General features: G+C 45.4%; 1 protein-coding gene across 2 annotated transcripts in view; it reads right to left on the bottom strand.

Moving 5' to 3' along the window:
• Nucleotides 1-15,561, bottom strand: part of LOC123498935 (von Willebrand factor A domain-containing protein 7-like) — a 34,101-nt gene extending 18,540 nt beyond the window's left edge. Inside the window, exon 1 of one of the 2 annotated variants that reach the window (XM_045246503.1) lies at nt 15,330-15,561. In XM_045246503.1, the coding sequence (XP_045102438.1) occupies nt 15,330-15,383 (54 nt within the window). In that variant the 5' untranslated portion in view covers nt 15,384-15,561. Of the gene's footprint in view, nt 1-1,052; nt 1,262-15,329 lie in introns of those variants that run through there. The other variant, XM_045246502.1, reaches the window with a different exon arrangement.
• Nucleotides 15,562-15,929: the final 368 nt, after the last annotated feature.

The raw sequence follows: 15,929 nt of genomic DNA, 5'->3' as shown, positions 1-15,929 counted from the left end.
GTCCCGCCCCGTCCCGTTTCCCCGTCAGTCCTATCCATAAATACTATCCCAGAAAAAAAGGCAAGTCATAGATAGGAGAAAACAAAAGAGAACGTGAAAGAAAAAGATAGCCAGTAATACGTATTAATTAATCTCACACACACACACACACACACACACACACACACACACACACAACTTATTTCTACTCAAGTGCATGACTGACACCAACGAATATTTAGTGACTTAAGATATTTTTGTTCGATAGTAACTCGACTTAACATTAACAAAAAGTCTAATGAAAATACGCTTAAAGGTCTATTCTAAACTTCGAATCGTTCGCAAACAAAAAAATCTTCATTGAAGTAAGTATAAATAAATGTATAAACCCCCCAATATTATAAAGCCCCTTCAAACAAACCCGCATTTCTTTTAACAATTCTTGAGTAGCGAGGGTCTTTAAAATATCAGCTAGGCTCGTGTCATTAGTGGCAACCCTGGGGCTGTTTCATTCTTCCTCGTTTTCTTTGGTCCCGCTGCGCCTCGGGATCTGTATTAATGTTTCACTGTTGACAAAAATTTTCTTTATGAATTTATGGAACGAACAGAGCAGCTCCTTTCCTCAAGCGTCAGTTCATTGGTTATATCATGGTTCAGCCTTCTTTACTGGTTATATTATGGTTCAGCCTTATATTTATTTTATCATTATTATTTTTTGATGTAGGTGCTACGTGGAAAAGTAGACGGCTATGCCTGTTTCTTTGCTTCTGCTTCCGAGTGAGGAGTGACGACTGCTTTGAGTGTCATGGTGTTAGTGGCGCATTTATTTCAATTACTTTAACAGTCTCTTGTCTTGTTTTGTAGGGATTTCAAGAGCATTTTCATACTTCTATCGATAGTCCAATAAATATTCCGTACCATAAATATGAAAAAAAACACATTAAATAAAAAAAAAAACCTCATGAGAACCCGAATAATGTCTGTGGCCTTTGAAAACATTCCCTCTGAGAGCCCGAAGTGTTCAGGTTCAAGCATACGGACCGAGGTTACCAGCACACTTCAGGCCATAATACCTTGTGGTCCGTGGTTTGTCCGACCATCTGATCAGGACAGAAGAGGGACGTCAGATCGGGGTCAGTAAAATTGAGGCTGGTGGGGAGGAAGGCTGAGCAGGGGTGGGTGATGGCGAGGCAGCCCAGCACCATCCACGGCAAGAAGGACAGCGCCATCCCTGAGGAGTGCTGGCGAGGACGCGAGATGGTCTTACGGAGAGTTTATTGACGAGTATATTATTGTGGAGACACTTATATATCCCTCGCCAACAGCTTCCTGGTATGGAAAAAGGGCTTATCGCAGTCTGGTAACAGGCCTTATCGGTAACCTCCCAATGCTAATACGCCATTTGCTCCAACATAACACTTGAATGTTTCCCACGTCCCAACGGCCATGCAGTTCACAGGATCTGCGTCGTCGATAGGCTTAAAGTTACAACCTAGACCTGTATTAATAATCAACTCCTATGGATTCCCTTCTCTTATGTAATGGTCTGAAAGTAAAATTTCGAGGGTGACGCGTAACAATCTGATTGAGTGATTCAGACTATTCAGAACCTAGAGTTAATTTTTGCAAGATAAAGTTATGGCTTATTTAAATGAACTTACAGTTTTCATGCTGTTATTCGCAGTGGGAGGGTTAATCACACCATTACCTAAAGTTTAGAACTTTGCCGGGAGAAAAAACAAAAAATACTTGTAAGAGGGAATAGTTCCGTGCAGAATATGATTCAACCTTAAGATCTCCGAATATAACCACCACCACCACCACCACCAGTAGTAGTAGTACAGCAGCAGCAATAGCAGCAGTAGTAATAACAATAATGACGATACTTTTACTACTACTACTATACTGCTACTTCTACTACTACTACTACTACTACTACTAATAATAAATGATAAAGATAATACTACTACTAATAATAATATTAACATTAATAATAATAATAATTATAATAATAATAATGATAATAATGATGATAATAATAATAATTATAATAATAATGATAATAATGATGATAATAATAATAATAATAATAATAATAATAATAATAATGATAATACTACTACTACTAATAATAACAATATATAATAATAATATGCATCACTGTTACAAATTTCCAGTCCAACCAACTTTTAAGTGTTTCATCTCTGTCCTTGGCACTACTTGGTCTTATTCCTGCACATCCTGTCTCTCTTCAATCCATCAATTCAAACACATCCTGTCTCTCTTCAATCAATCAATCGATCCCTACATGCTATACGTAATGAAATGCAACACACACTGGATGAAACAACACACATGATACAAAAAACTCACAGCACCGATATTACATTTATACAACAAAACGCAGCACTGTAAAACGGATGCATGGAAACACTCAGTTGAATGGTATGCGTAAACACAGCACGAGTAGAAAAGTAAAGTTGGCATGACCTACACAACAGTAACATGCTTAGCTACTTACATTCCACCACTTGCAAGGCCACTCAGCCACACCCAACACTCCGGACAGGTAAATTTATGGAGAAGTCAAGACGCAGGAAGATGGAAATACAGAAGCAGGCAGAGAGTACTGGTTAATTCTTGTATTAGAGAGTTGGACAGAATAAGGGTGAGAGGAGTGTACTGTAGATCTGATGGCTTCTCTCAATCTATATTATGTTCTTTTGTCTTTTTTAAGGTAACGTGGGGAACAGGATACAGTAGCGTGGGGAACAGGAATACGTCTCAGTGAACTATATCCTACGCCTACAGGTAACAAGATACAGCATGGAATCATTACCCACGGTATTCCTAAACATATATTCCTACAATGTCATACGAGGATAGAACCACATCATCGAAAATGTTATCAATACACACGCACAAGCACACGCACGCACACACACACGCACAAAAAAAAGACCATTATAAAACCTATACGAGAACATTTTACCTCTTGAGTTGCTCCAAGTTTTCTCCTTCGAAAAAAAAGTAAAACAAATAAATAAATAAAAGAAAGCTCCTGCGGGTTTGAAATAGGAGAAAGCTAGGAAGTCTGATTTCTCGAGATACAAAGACAAATTAATAAAGGAAGGAAATAATGTAGGAAAGAAAGAAGAAAGAGAGGAAGGAGAGAGGAAAAACGAAGGAAAGACGAAAAAAAATAAAGAAAGGAATGGAAAAAATGTGGAAAGAAAGTAAGATGGATGGCAAAAAGGAAGATGTGATTTCTCACAGATACTCATAAACGATATTCTCTGACTCCAGTTGTAAGGCCACGTGATTTTTCGTGAACTGTGGCCATGGGTGGTGGTGGTGGTGGTGGTGGTAGATACGATTTGTGTTTTATAACAAAACTTATGGCCTTTGTTTTTTCCACAATTTATCAAGTTTCTTTCCGAATTCTATAACATCGTTGGCATTCACCACCCAATCAGGACGACTTCCAGTTATTCACCACCCTAAAGTTAAAACTGTACTTCTTGATGTCCAGCCTGGAATGTTTCTTAAGATCTTGGAGATGGATGCTCCTGGTGTCAGTGTCCATCATCTGGAATATCCCCTGAGTGCAGTCATTGTCGTAGTCGCCATCCAGGACCTTGAATGTTTCTGTGTCCCCTCTCGATCTTCAGTATAACAGCGTTGGCAGATCTAGTTTTATTATTTTTTTTTATCATGTGGGCTTTACACGGGAATTTATGGGCTAAACACGCTGGTACAAGAAAAAAAAAAAAAGAGAACGAAACGAAAAGAGAGAGAAAGAGAGAAAAGGGAAAATCAGTACATGTGGAAAAAAAAAAAACTTACAAAATCTGCATGGGAAAATAGTCTCAACAAACACGATAACAAGAAAGTGGGACCTTTAAATAGACTGGCAAAGAAGGAAAAATGTTGACAATCACATGAGAAAGGGTGAGGCGCGGCAGCAGCAGGCGGGAACGGAGACAAGGACCCTCCACCTGCCACCAGCTCAGCCTGCACCAGCTTTATCAGTCTCTCACGCCCCACCCAGGTCACTCAGCAGGCCGTCTTACTCACCCACCCTATACTGCTGCGTGAGGAGGAGGAGGAGGAGGAGGAGGAGGAGGAGGAGGAGGAGGAGGAGGAGGAGGAGGAGGAGGAGGAGGAGGAGAAGGAGAAGGAGAAGATGATGAAAAAGACGAAAAAGAAGAAAAAGATGATGAAAAAGACGAAAAAGAAGAAAAAGATGATGAAAAAGACGAAAAAGAAGAAGAGGAAAAAAGGAGGAGACGGGGACGAAGAAGACGGTGACGAAACAGAAGAAGAAGAAGAACAAGAAGAAGAAGAAGAAGAAGAAGAACAAGAACAAGAAGAAGAAGAAGACGAAAATGAAAAAAAAATGAAAAAAAGAAGAGGAAGAAGAAAACGGATACAGAGACGAAGAAGAAAACGAAAAGAAAAGGAAGACGTATACTTTTCTGTGGATAAATGGTTACGAATGTGCTTTATTTAATCTGATCTAACTTTACTTTATCTTTCACTCTATTTTCATTCTCTGTCCATATGAAGAGAAAAAAAATATACAAAAAAAACATGATTTTTTTTTTCACCGTGCCACAGTTTTCTTTTGATTTATTTTACTTTATATTCAACTTTATCTTCATTCCGTCTGCCTTTATATATCCAGCTCAATCTTACTTCTCTACTACATAATAAAAAAAAATACTAAAATGCCGCAAGGAACTCAAACAAGAAGGAAATATATGCGAAGCTATGAATCTTTACCTTGTCATTGTTGACGTGTTTGTTTTATTTACTTATTTATTCAACTTTATATTCGACTTGATCTTTATATATCCAGCGCAGTCTTACTTCTCCACTACATGTGAGAGAGAGAGAGAGAGAGAGAGAGAGAGAGAGAGAGAGAGAGAGAGAGAGAGAGAGAATAAAGCTAAGCTCCGCTAACTTTACGGGATTTCTGGACATCAAGGAATCTTTCAACGCTCTTCTGTGACACACAAGTGGGTGAATGTACCGTGTACATTGTGAACATTGTGACATCAGTGGCTAGGGGTAGATTATTATTTTGGACTTAAGACTTAAGAAGCTATTTGATCAGTTCCAAACACCCGCTTCGAATCTCTGACCATTTTTTGCGCATGCGCACTATGTATCTCTGACGTCACGGTCTCCATAGCAACGGTGCGGCGGGTAAACCATCTACCTTTCAGGCAACTTGAGGCAAGAGGGCTCCCGCTCCCCACCAGCCACCCACCGACCCAACTCTCGCTCTCATAGGACTAAACTTTTTGGCGCTAAAACCCCCTGCTCTGGCCTGACTATATCTCTTCCCTCACAAGCACATGGTAACCTCCATCCCCACACACAGTAAAATTGCTTGGGCAGGGCACGCCGGCCATCCTAGTGCCAGATACTGTTGTATATGCAGCTACTCCATGCGGGAAAAACCTGTAACGCCCTGCACTGGGGAGGACTGTCCCAACACGGTGTGTCGTGCTTCTCAGACGCCGTGTTCTGCTGCCTCAACACAGCGGAATTAAGGCGAGCACGAGGTTTCTCTCGGCCTGTCACCTACGCGGCTATCACGTCTACTGACGCAGACGTCCAGCTGCCCAGTAGTGAGGCCATAGAGGAGCCCGGAGTTGAGGACGAGACTGACACGCAGAATGACGTGCAGGAGGAAGGGACGCAAGAGATTGAAGAAGAAAAAATTCAGTACCTCATCCATTCCTCCAGCAAAGAGGAGCTTGCCAGGCAAAGTGTGCAGCTCCGGAGAGAAGCTCAAGCTGTAAAACTGAGCTATAAAGATACAGAGAGAACACGAAGCTGCTACTGCATCAAAAATAGCTCTAGTAGAAACCTTGAGCCTGATAGAAACGCTTGAGACGGCAGACGAACGAGAGGAAAACCCACAGACCAGCAACCGGGCGACGAGCGCACTGCCCAGTAAAATAGACAGACTGGGAAAAAGTGAGCTTTCACTCCCCCTCTTGGCGAAACTGGTGGTCATCAGGGAAGCCACTCAAGCTTAACAAACTTGTTGCTTGCACTCCTTCTTCACCCCCTGAAGAAGGTATAAGCAGCAGTGACGGTAATGGCGTGAGCAACGGCCGAGCCACCGATTCAGCCCGTGAAGAAGGCACAAGCAGCAGTGACAGTAACGACGTTGACAACGACAGAGCCACCCCCACTGTCAACACCATCTCTACCTCTAACGACAGCGAACCCACAGCCCCAACCAGCAACCAGGAGAGAGACAACAGTAGCAGCAGCAACAACCGTCGCCGGGTGGCAGTGGTCGCCCAATCTCGCCCACCAGGGAAGCCTCTGCAACCAACAACTCAGCTAGAATGACTGAGACGCCGAGGTCTCGTCACCAGTTGACAGTTCTATCTGCCAACGTGCGTGGTCTCCGCACCAACATAGGTGACCTGACCCACAGCTTTGTCCTGAGGCATCGCGTGAACATCGCAGTGGCAACGGAAACCTGGTTAAACAGTGAGGTAGAGCCAACCTTTGGCAAGATTGCCGGATACACCCACTGGATCAGGAGGGACCGCCAAGGAAGACAAGGAGGAGGAGTGGCAGTATGTTTAAAGGAGGAGTGCAGGCCCAGACACTTGACATAGTGACACCGCCCGCAACGGAGGCACTGTTTCTGAGAGTTGTGCTGGCAGACAGCTCTGCAATCTTCCTATGTGCCACGTACCGCCCCCCAAGGCAAGGTTCCGCCCTTCTCGACTTCCTGACGGAGCACCTGGACGACCTGCTGACACGACACAACTGCAGACACGTCCTGATCGTGGGCGACTTAAATCATTAAGTGGAAGGAGCCGCCTATGAAAACCTCCTCACGGTGCAGGGACTGACAGACCACGTCACCTTCCCCACCCATGAGAGAGGAGGAACTCTCGACCCCGTCATCACTGATTTGGGCGAGTGTACAGTCTCGTGCTGTCAGCTGGATCAGGTGGGCAGCTCCGACCACCACACCATCCTGACCCGAGCTGACGTGGGCGTGGCGCGGGATGAGGCCACCTCCTGCTCCAAACTGTGTGGGCCCGGGGTGGGTAGCAAGACCAGGTGAGCCCTTGTAAAGGAGAGACAAGGCATAAGCCACCAGGAGACCATCCCACCCCTCACAAAACAGGACGGCACCACAGCGACCAGCACCAAGGAAAAGGCTGAGATGATGGCCAATCTTTTCTTTGCAAAAATGACTGTTGCTGACCCTACCAGACCTCCACCACTCCTGGCACAGGAATGTGCCCAAACCGTCACGACAGTGGAGGTGACACAGGAGAGGGTGGAACACCTTCTGAGGGCTGTGGACGTCAGGAAGGCCACTGGACCTGATGACGTGAGCCCACAAGTTCTTCGCCACTGTGCTTCTGAGCTGGCGGGATCACTCTCACAAGTATTCATGGCCTGTATCAGGGAAAACACCTGGCCCTCCATATGGAAGGAAGCTTGCGTAGTACCTGTCCACAAAGAGAGCTCCAGGTCAGATCCTGCCAACTACAGACCAATCTCTCTCCTGTCAGCTGTGGGTAAGATCTTCGAGAGAATAGTGGTGGAGGACATCAATCACCACCTCGAAGAAAACGCCCTTCTCTCCAACCAGCAATTTGGATTTAGGTCTGGCCGCTCTGCGTCAGACCTACTTATGCTCATCTCCAGGGACTGGCAGGACTCCCTGGACAATGGCCTGGACACTCTTGTCGTCGCCCTAGACATCGCGGGTGCCTTTGACCGGGTGTGGCACGGGGGCTTGCTGGAAAAGCTCCGTGCCAAAGGCATCCAGGGAACTCTTCTGATGTTGTTGGGCGATTACCTCCAAGGTCGTACCCTCTATGTCGTCATAAACGGGCAGCAGTCCAGAGACTCCCCGGTGGAGGCCTCAGTTCCTCAGGGCTCCGTACTGGGACCGGTTCTTCAGAACCTCTACATCGATGATCTTCTCAGGAGCCTGCCAGCAATCACAGCGTACGCCGATGACTGCACTCCTGCTCCTATCGCCGCCAAGACAGCCAGCGAGCAGTTGCTGAAGTCAATCAGAAGCTGCGCGTGATACAAGAGTGGGGGGAGCGCTGGCAGGTACGATTTGCCCCTGAGAAGACTCAATCAATGGTGGTCTCTCGGTCCCTGGTAGCCTCACAGGTTGTTGAAGGAAGAGTAACGTTTGGTACTGTCACCCTCCCGCTCCAGGAACACATACGAGTTCTTGGAGTAGACTTGGACCGAGGGCTATGCTTTAGCCGCCACCTGAAACACGTCGCCCACCAAGCCTCCCTACATGTCTCTGCCCTGCGTAGAGTAGCTTGACACCTAGACAAGCGTGGGATACAGCTACTCTACAAGGCACAGGTCAGGCCTTACATGGAGTACAGGGCACTGACTTGGATGTCCAGCGCAGCCACACACCTGCAGAGACTTGAGAGGGTGGAGCGGCGTGTTCTGCGGCTGTTACAAGACGACAACCTCCAGCCACCCACACAGGCAGCGCCGCTGGACCCCCTGGAGCACCTGGCAAGGCTGAGGCTCCCCCCTCGAGATGCTGTGAGAGACACGAGAACGGTGTTCTCCAGCCTCGAGCAGGTCAAGGTGCCCAGGTCACGCGCCAGCCAACACCAGAGAACCTTTGTGTCGAGAGTCTCGCGCCTTTGGAACATATTCACCGCGACAGTGCCCTCAGTGCGTGAGATGTCAACACAGCGTGTTAAAGTGGCGGCTCACAAGTGGAGAGGACACTCCTACGCCACTGCTGGTGTAAACTGTCGCAAAGCAGGCTTTTAAATAGAGCCACGAGAAAAAGTGGTTCTTTAAGCCAAGCGCAAGTATGCATAGACAATACACGAACATACCAACCATTTCTATGTACTGCGTGGCATTGTGACTTTTTATGTATACTTCGTGACGCTGTAAAGTTTAAATAAAGAGAGAGAGAGAGAGAGAGAGAGAGAGAGAGAGAGAGAGAGAGAGAGAGAGAGAGAGAGAGAGAGAGAGAGAGAGAGAGAGAGAGAGAGAGAGAGAGAGAGAGAGAGAGAGAGAGAGAGAGAGAGAGAGAGAGAGAGAGAGAGAGAGAGAGAGAGAGAGAGAGAGAGAGAGAGAGAGAGAGAGAGAGAGAGAGAGAGAGAGAAAACTACACTAAAACGACGCAAGTAGCCCGAACAAAAATAGAAATTTGAAGCATGACAACCAACACACTCTTCACTCCACCACAATGTTCCCTCTTCCCAAGCCACACGCAGCACCTGAGTAAAGAGAAGAGGTGAGGCGGGCTGGGCTGGGAGGCGGGATGGAGTAGTGAGGGTGAGGGCTGGGATGGGGAGATGGGTAGTAGGGGAAGGAGGCAGGGGGCTAATGGGAGGGCGTGGTGGTGGGGTGGGGAGGCAGAAGGTAAGCATAGTATGTACAGGTACTTTACCTAATGAGTTCGACCGTGTGACAAAGAACGTATAGGAGGCTCAGTCGTTTTCTGTGTCCCATCTCGACTACAATCTCCCATTTTCTCTATACCTTTCTCTCTCTCTCTCTCTCTCTCTCTCTCTTTTCTTTTCACTCCAGTGCCAAAATGTTTCCTTCCAACCAGTTGTAGTATAGAAATAACTCCCATCTCGGCTACTATCTTCTCTCTCTCTCTCTCTCTCTCTCTCTCTCATTTGTGCATTAATTACGTTCAATCTTGGTCATTGTACAGGTTAAAGGTGTATTATGAGTACATCCTATCTTAAAACCTAACCAAAACTAATCTCTCTCTCTCTCTCTCTCTCTCTCTCTCTCTCTCTCTCTCTAGTGCCATTATGTTTCCTTTTAACAAGCTGTAGCAGAAATAACTGAGGACTGGGGGAAGTGAGGGGAGATCCTGCATGTGTATGTTTCTGCGGCTCTAGTGATTCAACACGGTCTGTGGGAAGAAACACTTATGATGAACGACTAGTGATGTCAATGGTCCTTGAAGAATAACCCTGATGAGAGCAAAGTGTTTAAGAACATGAACATTAACCCCTTCAATACTGGGACACATTTTTACCACGAGCTTTGGGTGTGATTAGACAGTTTTATTTAGGGTCTACGGTGATCAGAACATTAATAACCATAATCTTCACTGTTTTTGATTCCCCGCCCCCGCAAAAGGTTTCTGAGAGTGTATAAAAATCGTCATGTAGTGAGCAGAATAAGTGTGGGAACATGTCATGGTACTGAAGAGGTTAAGGAGACTTTATTACTAAATGTTACGTATTATCTCTTACTAACAGGAATACGTCAGTGTGTTAGGCAGATGAAAAAAAAAATAAATAAATAAACGAAAGTCGGCGAGGTTTCAAGATGAGAGAGAGAGAGAGAGAGAGAGAGAGAGAGAGAGAGAGAGAGAGAGAGAGAGAGAGAGAGAGAGAGAGAGAGAGAGAGAGAGAGAGAGAGAGAGAGAGAGAGAGAGAATCGTCATGCTCTTTATCGCATCATTATTATTTCCTCTACACATCTTTACTTGTAGCAACGCAAGGAAATTTTGAGCAAAGAACGTGAATCCCTCGCTCACGAACACTCCCATCACAACACAGTATTTCATCACCTCTTTCTTCTTCTTCTTTCTCAACTCAACCCTCTAACTTTCCCCATCTCCGTTTTCTTTGGCCGTTCGATCCCTTTCATTCACGGAGCTTCGAGAAATTAATTGGTTTTGCATTTCGATTACGTCTCTTTATTTATAACTTTTTTTTTTCCACCCCTCCTCTTCTTTCGTTCAGGTTGAGATGAAAAGCACTATTTTTCTTTATTTTTCATTTTATTTATCTTATTTTACGTCTCTTGTTTATCTTTTTTTCACCTTCTTTCGTTCAGGTTGAGATGAAGAACACTCATCTTTTTTTTTATTTTATCTTTTTTACGTCTATCTATCTTTTTTTTATTTACCTCTTCTTTCGTTCAGGTCGAGGTTAAGAGCATTACTTTTTTTTTCTTTTCTTTTATTTATTTTTTTCCTGAGACTGTCTACGCTCTGGTAACCGATACACAAGGAGGGACTGAATTAATCTTACTGAATTTAATCTTACTTTGAACGCTTCTCTACGTCACTCGATTCCTTTCCTCTATTTCTTACTCCTTACCCTTCCTTTAAAAGTCTTTCCTGATATCTCTCTCTCTCTCTCTCTCTCTTTCTCATTTTCCCCTCCACTCTTTTCGATTTCCTCCCGTTTTCTTCTGATCACTTCTAGCTGGTGGTAAAAAAAAAAAAAGAAAGAAAAAAAAGTCGCTTCAAATGACGGTCACAGTGGGAGTGTAAAGCTGAGAGAGAGAGAGAGAGAGAGAGAGAGAGAGAGAGAGAGAGAGAGAGAGAGAGAGAGAGAGAGAGAGAGAGAGAGAGAGAGAGAGAGAGAGAGAGAGAGAGAGAGATCGGATTTCTGTAGTGATATTTTGGCAATGGTCAATAACTGTTTATGAACAGAGGAGGAGGAGGAGGAGGAGGAGGAGGAGGAGGATGGAGATAAAAAGGAGGAGGAGGAGGAGGAGGAGGAGGAAAGAGAAGAGGAGGAGGAAGAGGACCAAACGACGACAACGATAACAGCAACAACAACAACAACAACAACGAGAAGGAGAATTCACCTCGGTCGTCTGCTGGTCACCCAGCCAGTCCCTATTACGGAGCGAGCTCAGAGCTCATAGACCGATCTTCGGGTAGGACTGAGACCACATCACACACAACACACCGGGAAAGCGAGGCCACAACCCCTCGAGTTACATCCAGTACCTATTTACTGCTAGGTGAACAGGGGCCACACATTAAGAGGCTTGCCCATTTGCCTCGCCGCTTACCGGGACTCGAACCCGGTCCTCTCGATTGTGAGTGAATTAGTCAGAGAGAGAGAGAGAGAGAGAGAGAGAGAGAGAGAGAGAGAGAGAGAGAGAGAGATAATACATTATCAGACGAGCGAATGATTCAGGAAGTGACTCAGAAACCAGTGCCGACTAGACCAGAGGCACCATGAACCAAGAGGAGGAGGAGGAGGAGGAGGAGGAGGAGGAGGAGGAGGAGGAGGAGGAAGACTAGAAGTGGCGGCGGTGACTCCATGGTTGCTCCCCTTCAAGTTTCCTCCCCTCCCACTCCCCTTAAACCCCCAATATCCCCACCTCCCCATACCGTTCCCCCCAACAGAGGCTGGCTCGCTACTCTTGTCCCACTTCCTGATGCTCCGCCCCCGCCTTGCCGCCCACGCCACGCCACACACGCCTCCCTCCCGCAACACCCCCACTCCCACTCACATACAAGGCTTTCATCCACCCTTGCAGCAGCTTCTCCAGTCCTCCCGCCACCCTCCGTCTTCCTTACTAGTCACAATGTCGCCTTCTCTTCACGCCACTCCTCTCCTTCCTCCCTGCCCTTCTCCTCCCGTCTCGCTCAATGACCCTGTTCTCTTTCTCTCTCTGTTTGTGTCTGTGTCTGTCTCTCTCATTCTGTCTGTCTCTCTCTGTCTGTCTGTCTGTCTGTCTGTCTGTCTCTCTCTCTCTCTCTCTCTCTCTCTCTCTCTCTCTCTCTCTCTGCATTCGTGTCTTTCTCTTCTTCCCTCTTCCGTCTACTCCACCACCACTACAGTTGTTCATCACGTCTGAAATTTAACACTGAGGCAATTCAACACAACACAATAATAAGAATAAGGAATAACTTACACATGAAAATTTAATATACAAAAATGAGAAAAAGAAAAGGAAATTACAAAAAAAAAAAAAAAAGGAAAAAAGGAGGGAAGCAACATTCAGCAACAAGAACAATTAAGAACAGCCGTGCATTCTAAAAAGCAACGAGACACTTTTACGTACATAGCGAGAAATAAAACATGAACAAATATCTAACAAAAAAACAAAAAAACATAAAACAAACATACATACACACACAAACGCAAAGTAATATTCAACAACAACAACAACAACAGTACCACCACCACCACCACCACCACCACCACCACCATAATAACAAACACCTTCTACTGCTCCTACTCCACTCGAGAATTCAACACAGTCCATTTACCCCACAATTCAACACTCCATTTCCTGAGGGGCCACCTGTCGCCCAAACACTGCCACTCCTTAACACCACTGCACGTCTCCCACCACTGTACCCACGCTCCGCACGCCACCTTCATTGCGTTACCTGCACACTGTCACTTCACCGCCAGTAGTAACACAGACGGAGACAGAAATAGAGACAGAGACAGAGAGAGAGAGAGAGAGACAGACGTAAGTAGAGAAAAGACGAAGAAAGATGGAGACAGGCAGAGACAGAGCGAGAGAGGGAAGATTATAGAGATACAGACAAAGATAGACAGAGGCAGAGAAAAGCAGAGATAGAGATGGAGACAGAGACAGATAGAGATAGACTTACAGAAACGGAGACAGATAGACAGAGACAGTGACAGACAGACGGAGACAGAGACAGAGACAAAGACAGAGAGAGAGACAGTGACAGTGACAGACAGAGATAGAAAGATAGAGAGACAGAGACGAAAAGAAACAAAAACAGGGACAGAGGTAGAGACAGAGATAAAGACAGAGATAGAGACAGACGAAAACAAAGATAAAGACAGATAGAGACAAAAGACAGATCGAGACAAACAGACGAAGGCAGAGATAGAGACGCAGACACAGAGACAGACAGACAGACATTAGTTTAAGTCGTTGTCTTATCTTGGTTGGCTTGAGTTATCCTGACTTACTTTTTTCCTCAGTTTTCTGGCGTATTTAATGGCTTAACTGGCTTTTGCTTCCTGGCTTACTTTTAGGGGCTTGATTTCACTAATTTGATCTCTTCGCTTATTCTTCTTTTTCACAGTCTAGTTTGTTGTTGTTTTGTCTCTAACTTATTTATTTATTTTTTTGGTGTTCAATTGCCCGGTTTTGAATCCTGGCTTATCTTTGTGGCTTATCTAGTTTTATTCTCTTGCTAGGTACACTTCCTTAGTTCACCGACTGGCTTTGTTTGGTCTGGCACTCTGGCTTACTTCCCTGCTTTTGTATGGTGGCTTAGTTTCCTGATGTACAATAGCCCAGTTCTTTGGTCTAGTATACTGGCTTATTTCTTTGGCTGGGTCCACTGGTCTGCCTGCCTGGCTTAGCTCCAAGGCAAACGCACGCGCGCGCGAGCGAGAGAGAGAGAGAGAGAGAGAGAGAGAGAGAGAGAGAGAGAGAGAGAGAGAGAGAGAGAGAGAGAGAGAGAGAGAGAGCCGTCCTCCAGGCAACGATATATTTCAGCTTCTCAAGGGAGTTTTAAGATGTCCACTTAACTCCTCCACAAACACCGTCTTTCTCTCTCCTTCCCCAATCTCTCTCTCTCTCTCTCTCTCTAACATTCCTGAGACGCCTTTTAATTCATTCTTGTCTCCTTGCTTTCTTCACTTTACTTTGTCCTCCTAAGTAAGTACTGTACTCTATCTTTGTTCCTTCCCCTTTCACGTAGCTTGGAATTATTTGCAGCCCTCCGTCACCGTTGAAAGATTACTACAGCCTGGCACACTAACAGTTCACATGTCCTGTAAAGAAACCACTGAGTACATCCCTCCGTCCTTCCTTCCTTCCCTTCACTGTGCCACACTCCCACCTCGTCGTTTTTCCAGCTCCTCCTACAGCATACACACACACACACACACACACACACACACACACACACACACACACTCAGGAACTTAGAATAAAGTGAAATTTTCTTGCAATTTTCATCAGACCCCGGGAAGGACTGCAAAGGACTGTAATTTTATACCCGTCAACTTGGAGAGGCTCAGTAAAGCAGCGGGAGCGTTTTACTGAAAAATTTCCCCATCCAGTTTTCATCGGATCTCAAGAAGTGCAGGGAAAGACTCTTAATATTGTACTGCCAACCTGGGGACTCGCGGTGAAGTGGTGTGGGTGTTTTACGAGTCGAAAGGATATATATAGTGTTCTTTGTACGGTGCCAGCGGCGTGTGGGGGGTGGTGGGACTGCTCGATGCATTACGTGGAGGTGGACAGTATGCAGGCACTAAGGCTCAGGAGATGTAGTGGCGCCATAAAGTGTGAGGTGGTGAATGAGGTGGAGAGACTTAGCTGGGATGGGTTGGGGGTAAAATTCTAGTTTCTGCCCATACTCCCCCCTCCACAAGCTTGGGTACAGGTGGGAATGGGGGTTTTGAGTGGGATACATGAAATGCGTCGGAAATGCGTATTTTTTACGTAAAATGGAAAAATTCCCATTGAAAAGTCTCCTCCTCAATTCTCTCTCTCTCTCTCTCTCTCTCTCTCTCTCTCTCTCTCTCTCTCTAACCCAGCCTAGTCTAGCTTAACTTGAACTTCGATTGGCTTACCCTGTTAGAGCAGTATCGCTGCTGCTTTGCGTGTCCAACCCAGAAATTTTCCATGTACAGCCAAACATCTTGTTCTTCACGAAAACTGCACTCCGACTGACACTTGAGACACTTCACAGCACTTGTAATAACATTGTGCGATTTAAAAGGCTGTTGATACTCCGTCAAATGCCAGTATACCTTCAAATAAGTGAGTGAACACCTTCACAGCCCGGACATGGAGGAAGTGTGATCGAGAGCTGCGTCATGGCGGACAGTCAACCTTCACTTACAGATAGAAAGCCATTTGATTGGCTGATATTTTCCCCTTAATTTTTCATTGGCTATGAAGAACTAACCGCGCACGCGCACTTCCAGTTCAGGTTCCAGAATCACGCTCGAACAACCACTTTCTAGAACACCTGAGATTCGAAACAACTCGGAACAACAATGGTGTCCTAGGACTAAGAGTAATTGTTTTATGACACAAAGTAACATAAATATTTCCAAGTATACTAATCTGCGACGGAAACTCAGAGATAGAATTTGTCAGAACCCAGCAAGGTAAGCAAAGTAAAGGCATACATACCATCTTTAGGCTATGGCGAGACACAATTTAGG

Source organism: Portunus trituberculatus, chromosome 48 (assembly GCF_017591435.1).
Source record: "Portunus trituberculatus isolate SZX2019 chromosome 48, ASM1759143v1, whole genome shotgun sequence".
Lineage (NCBI taxonomy): Eukaryota > Metazoa > Arthropoda > Malacostraca > Decapoda > Portunidae > Portunus > Portunus trituberculatus.
The sequence above is the reverse complement of the archived record's forward strand: the minus strand, read 5'-3'. Positions and strand labels throughout refer to the sequence as shown.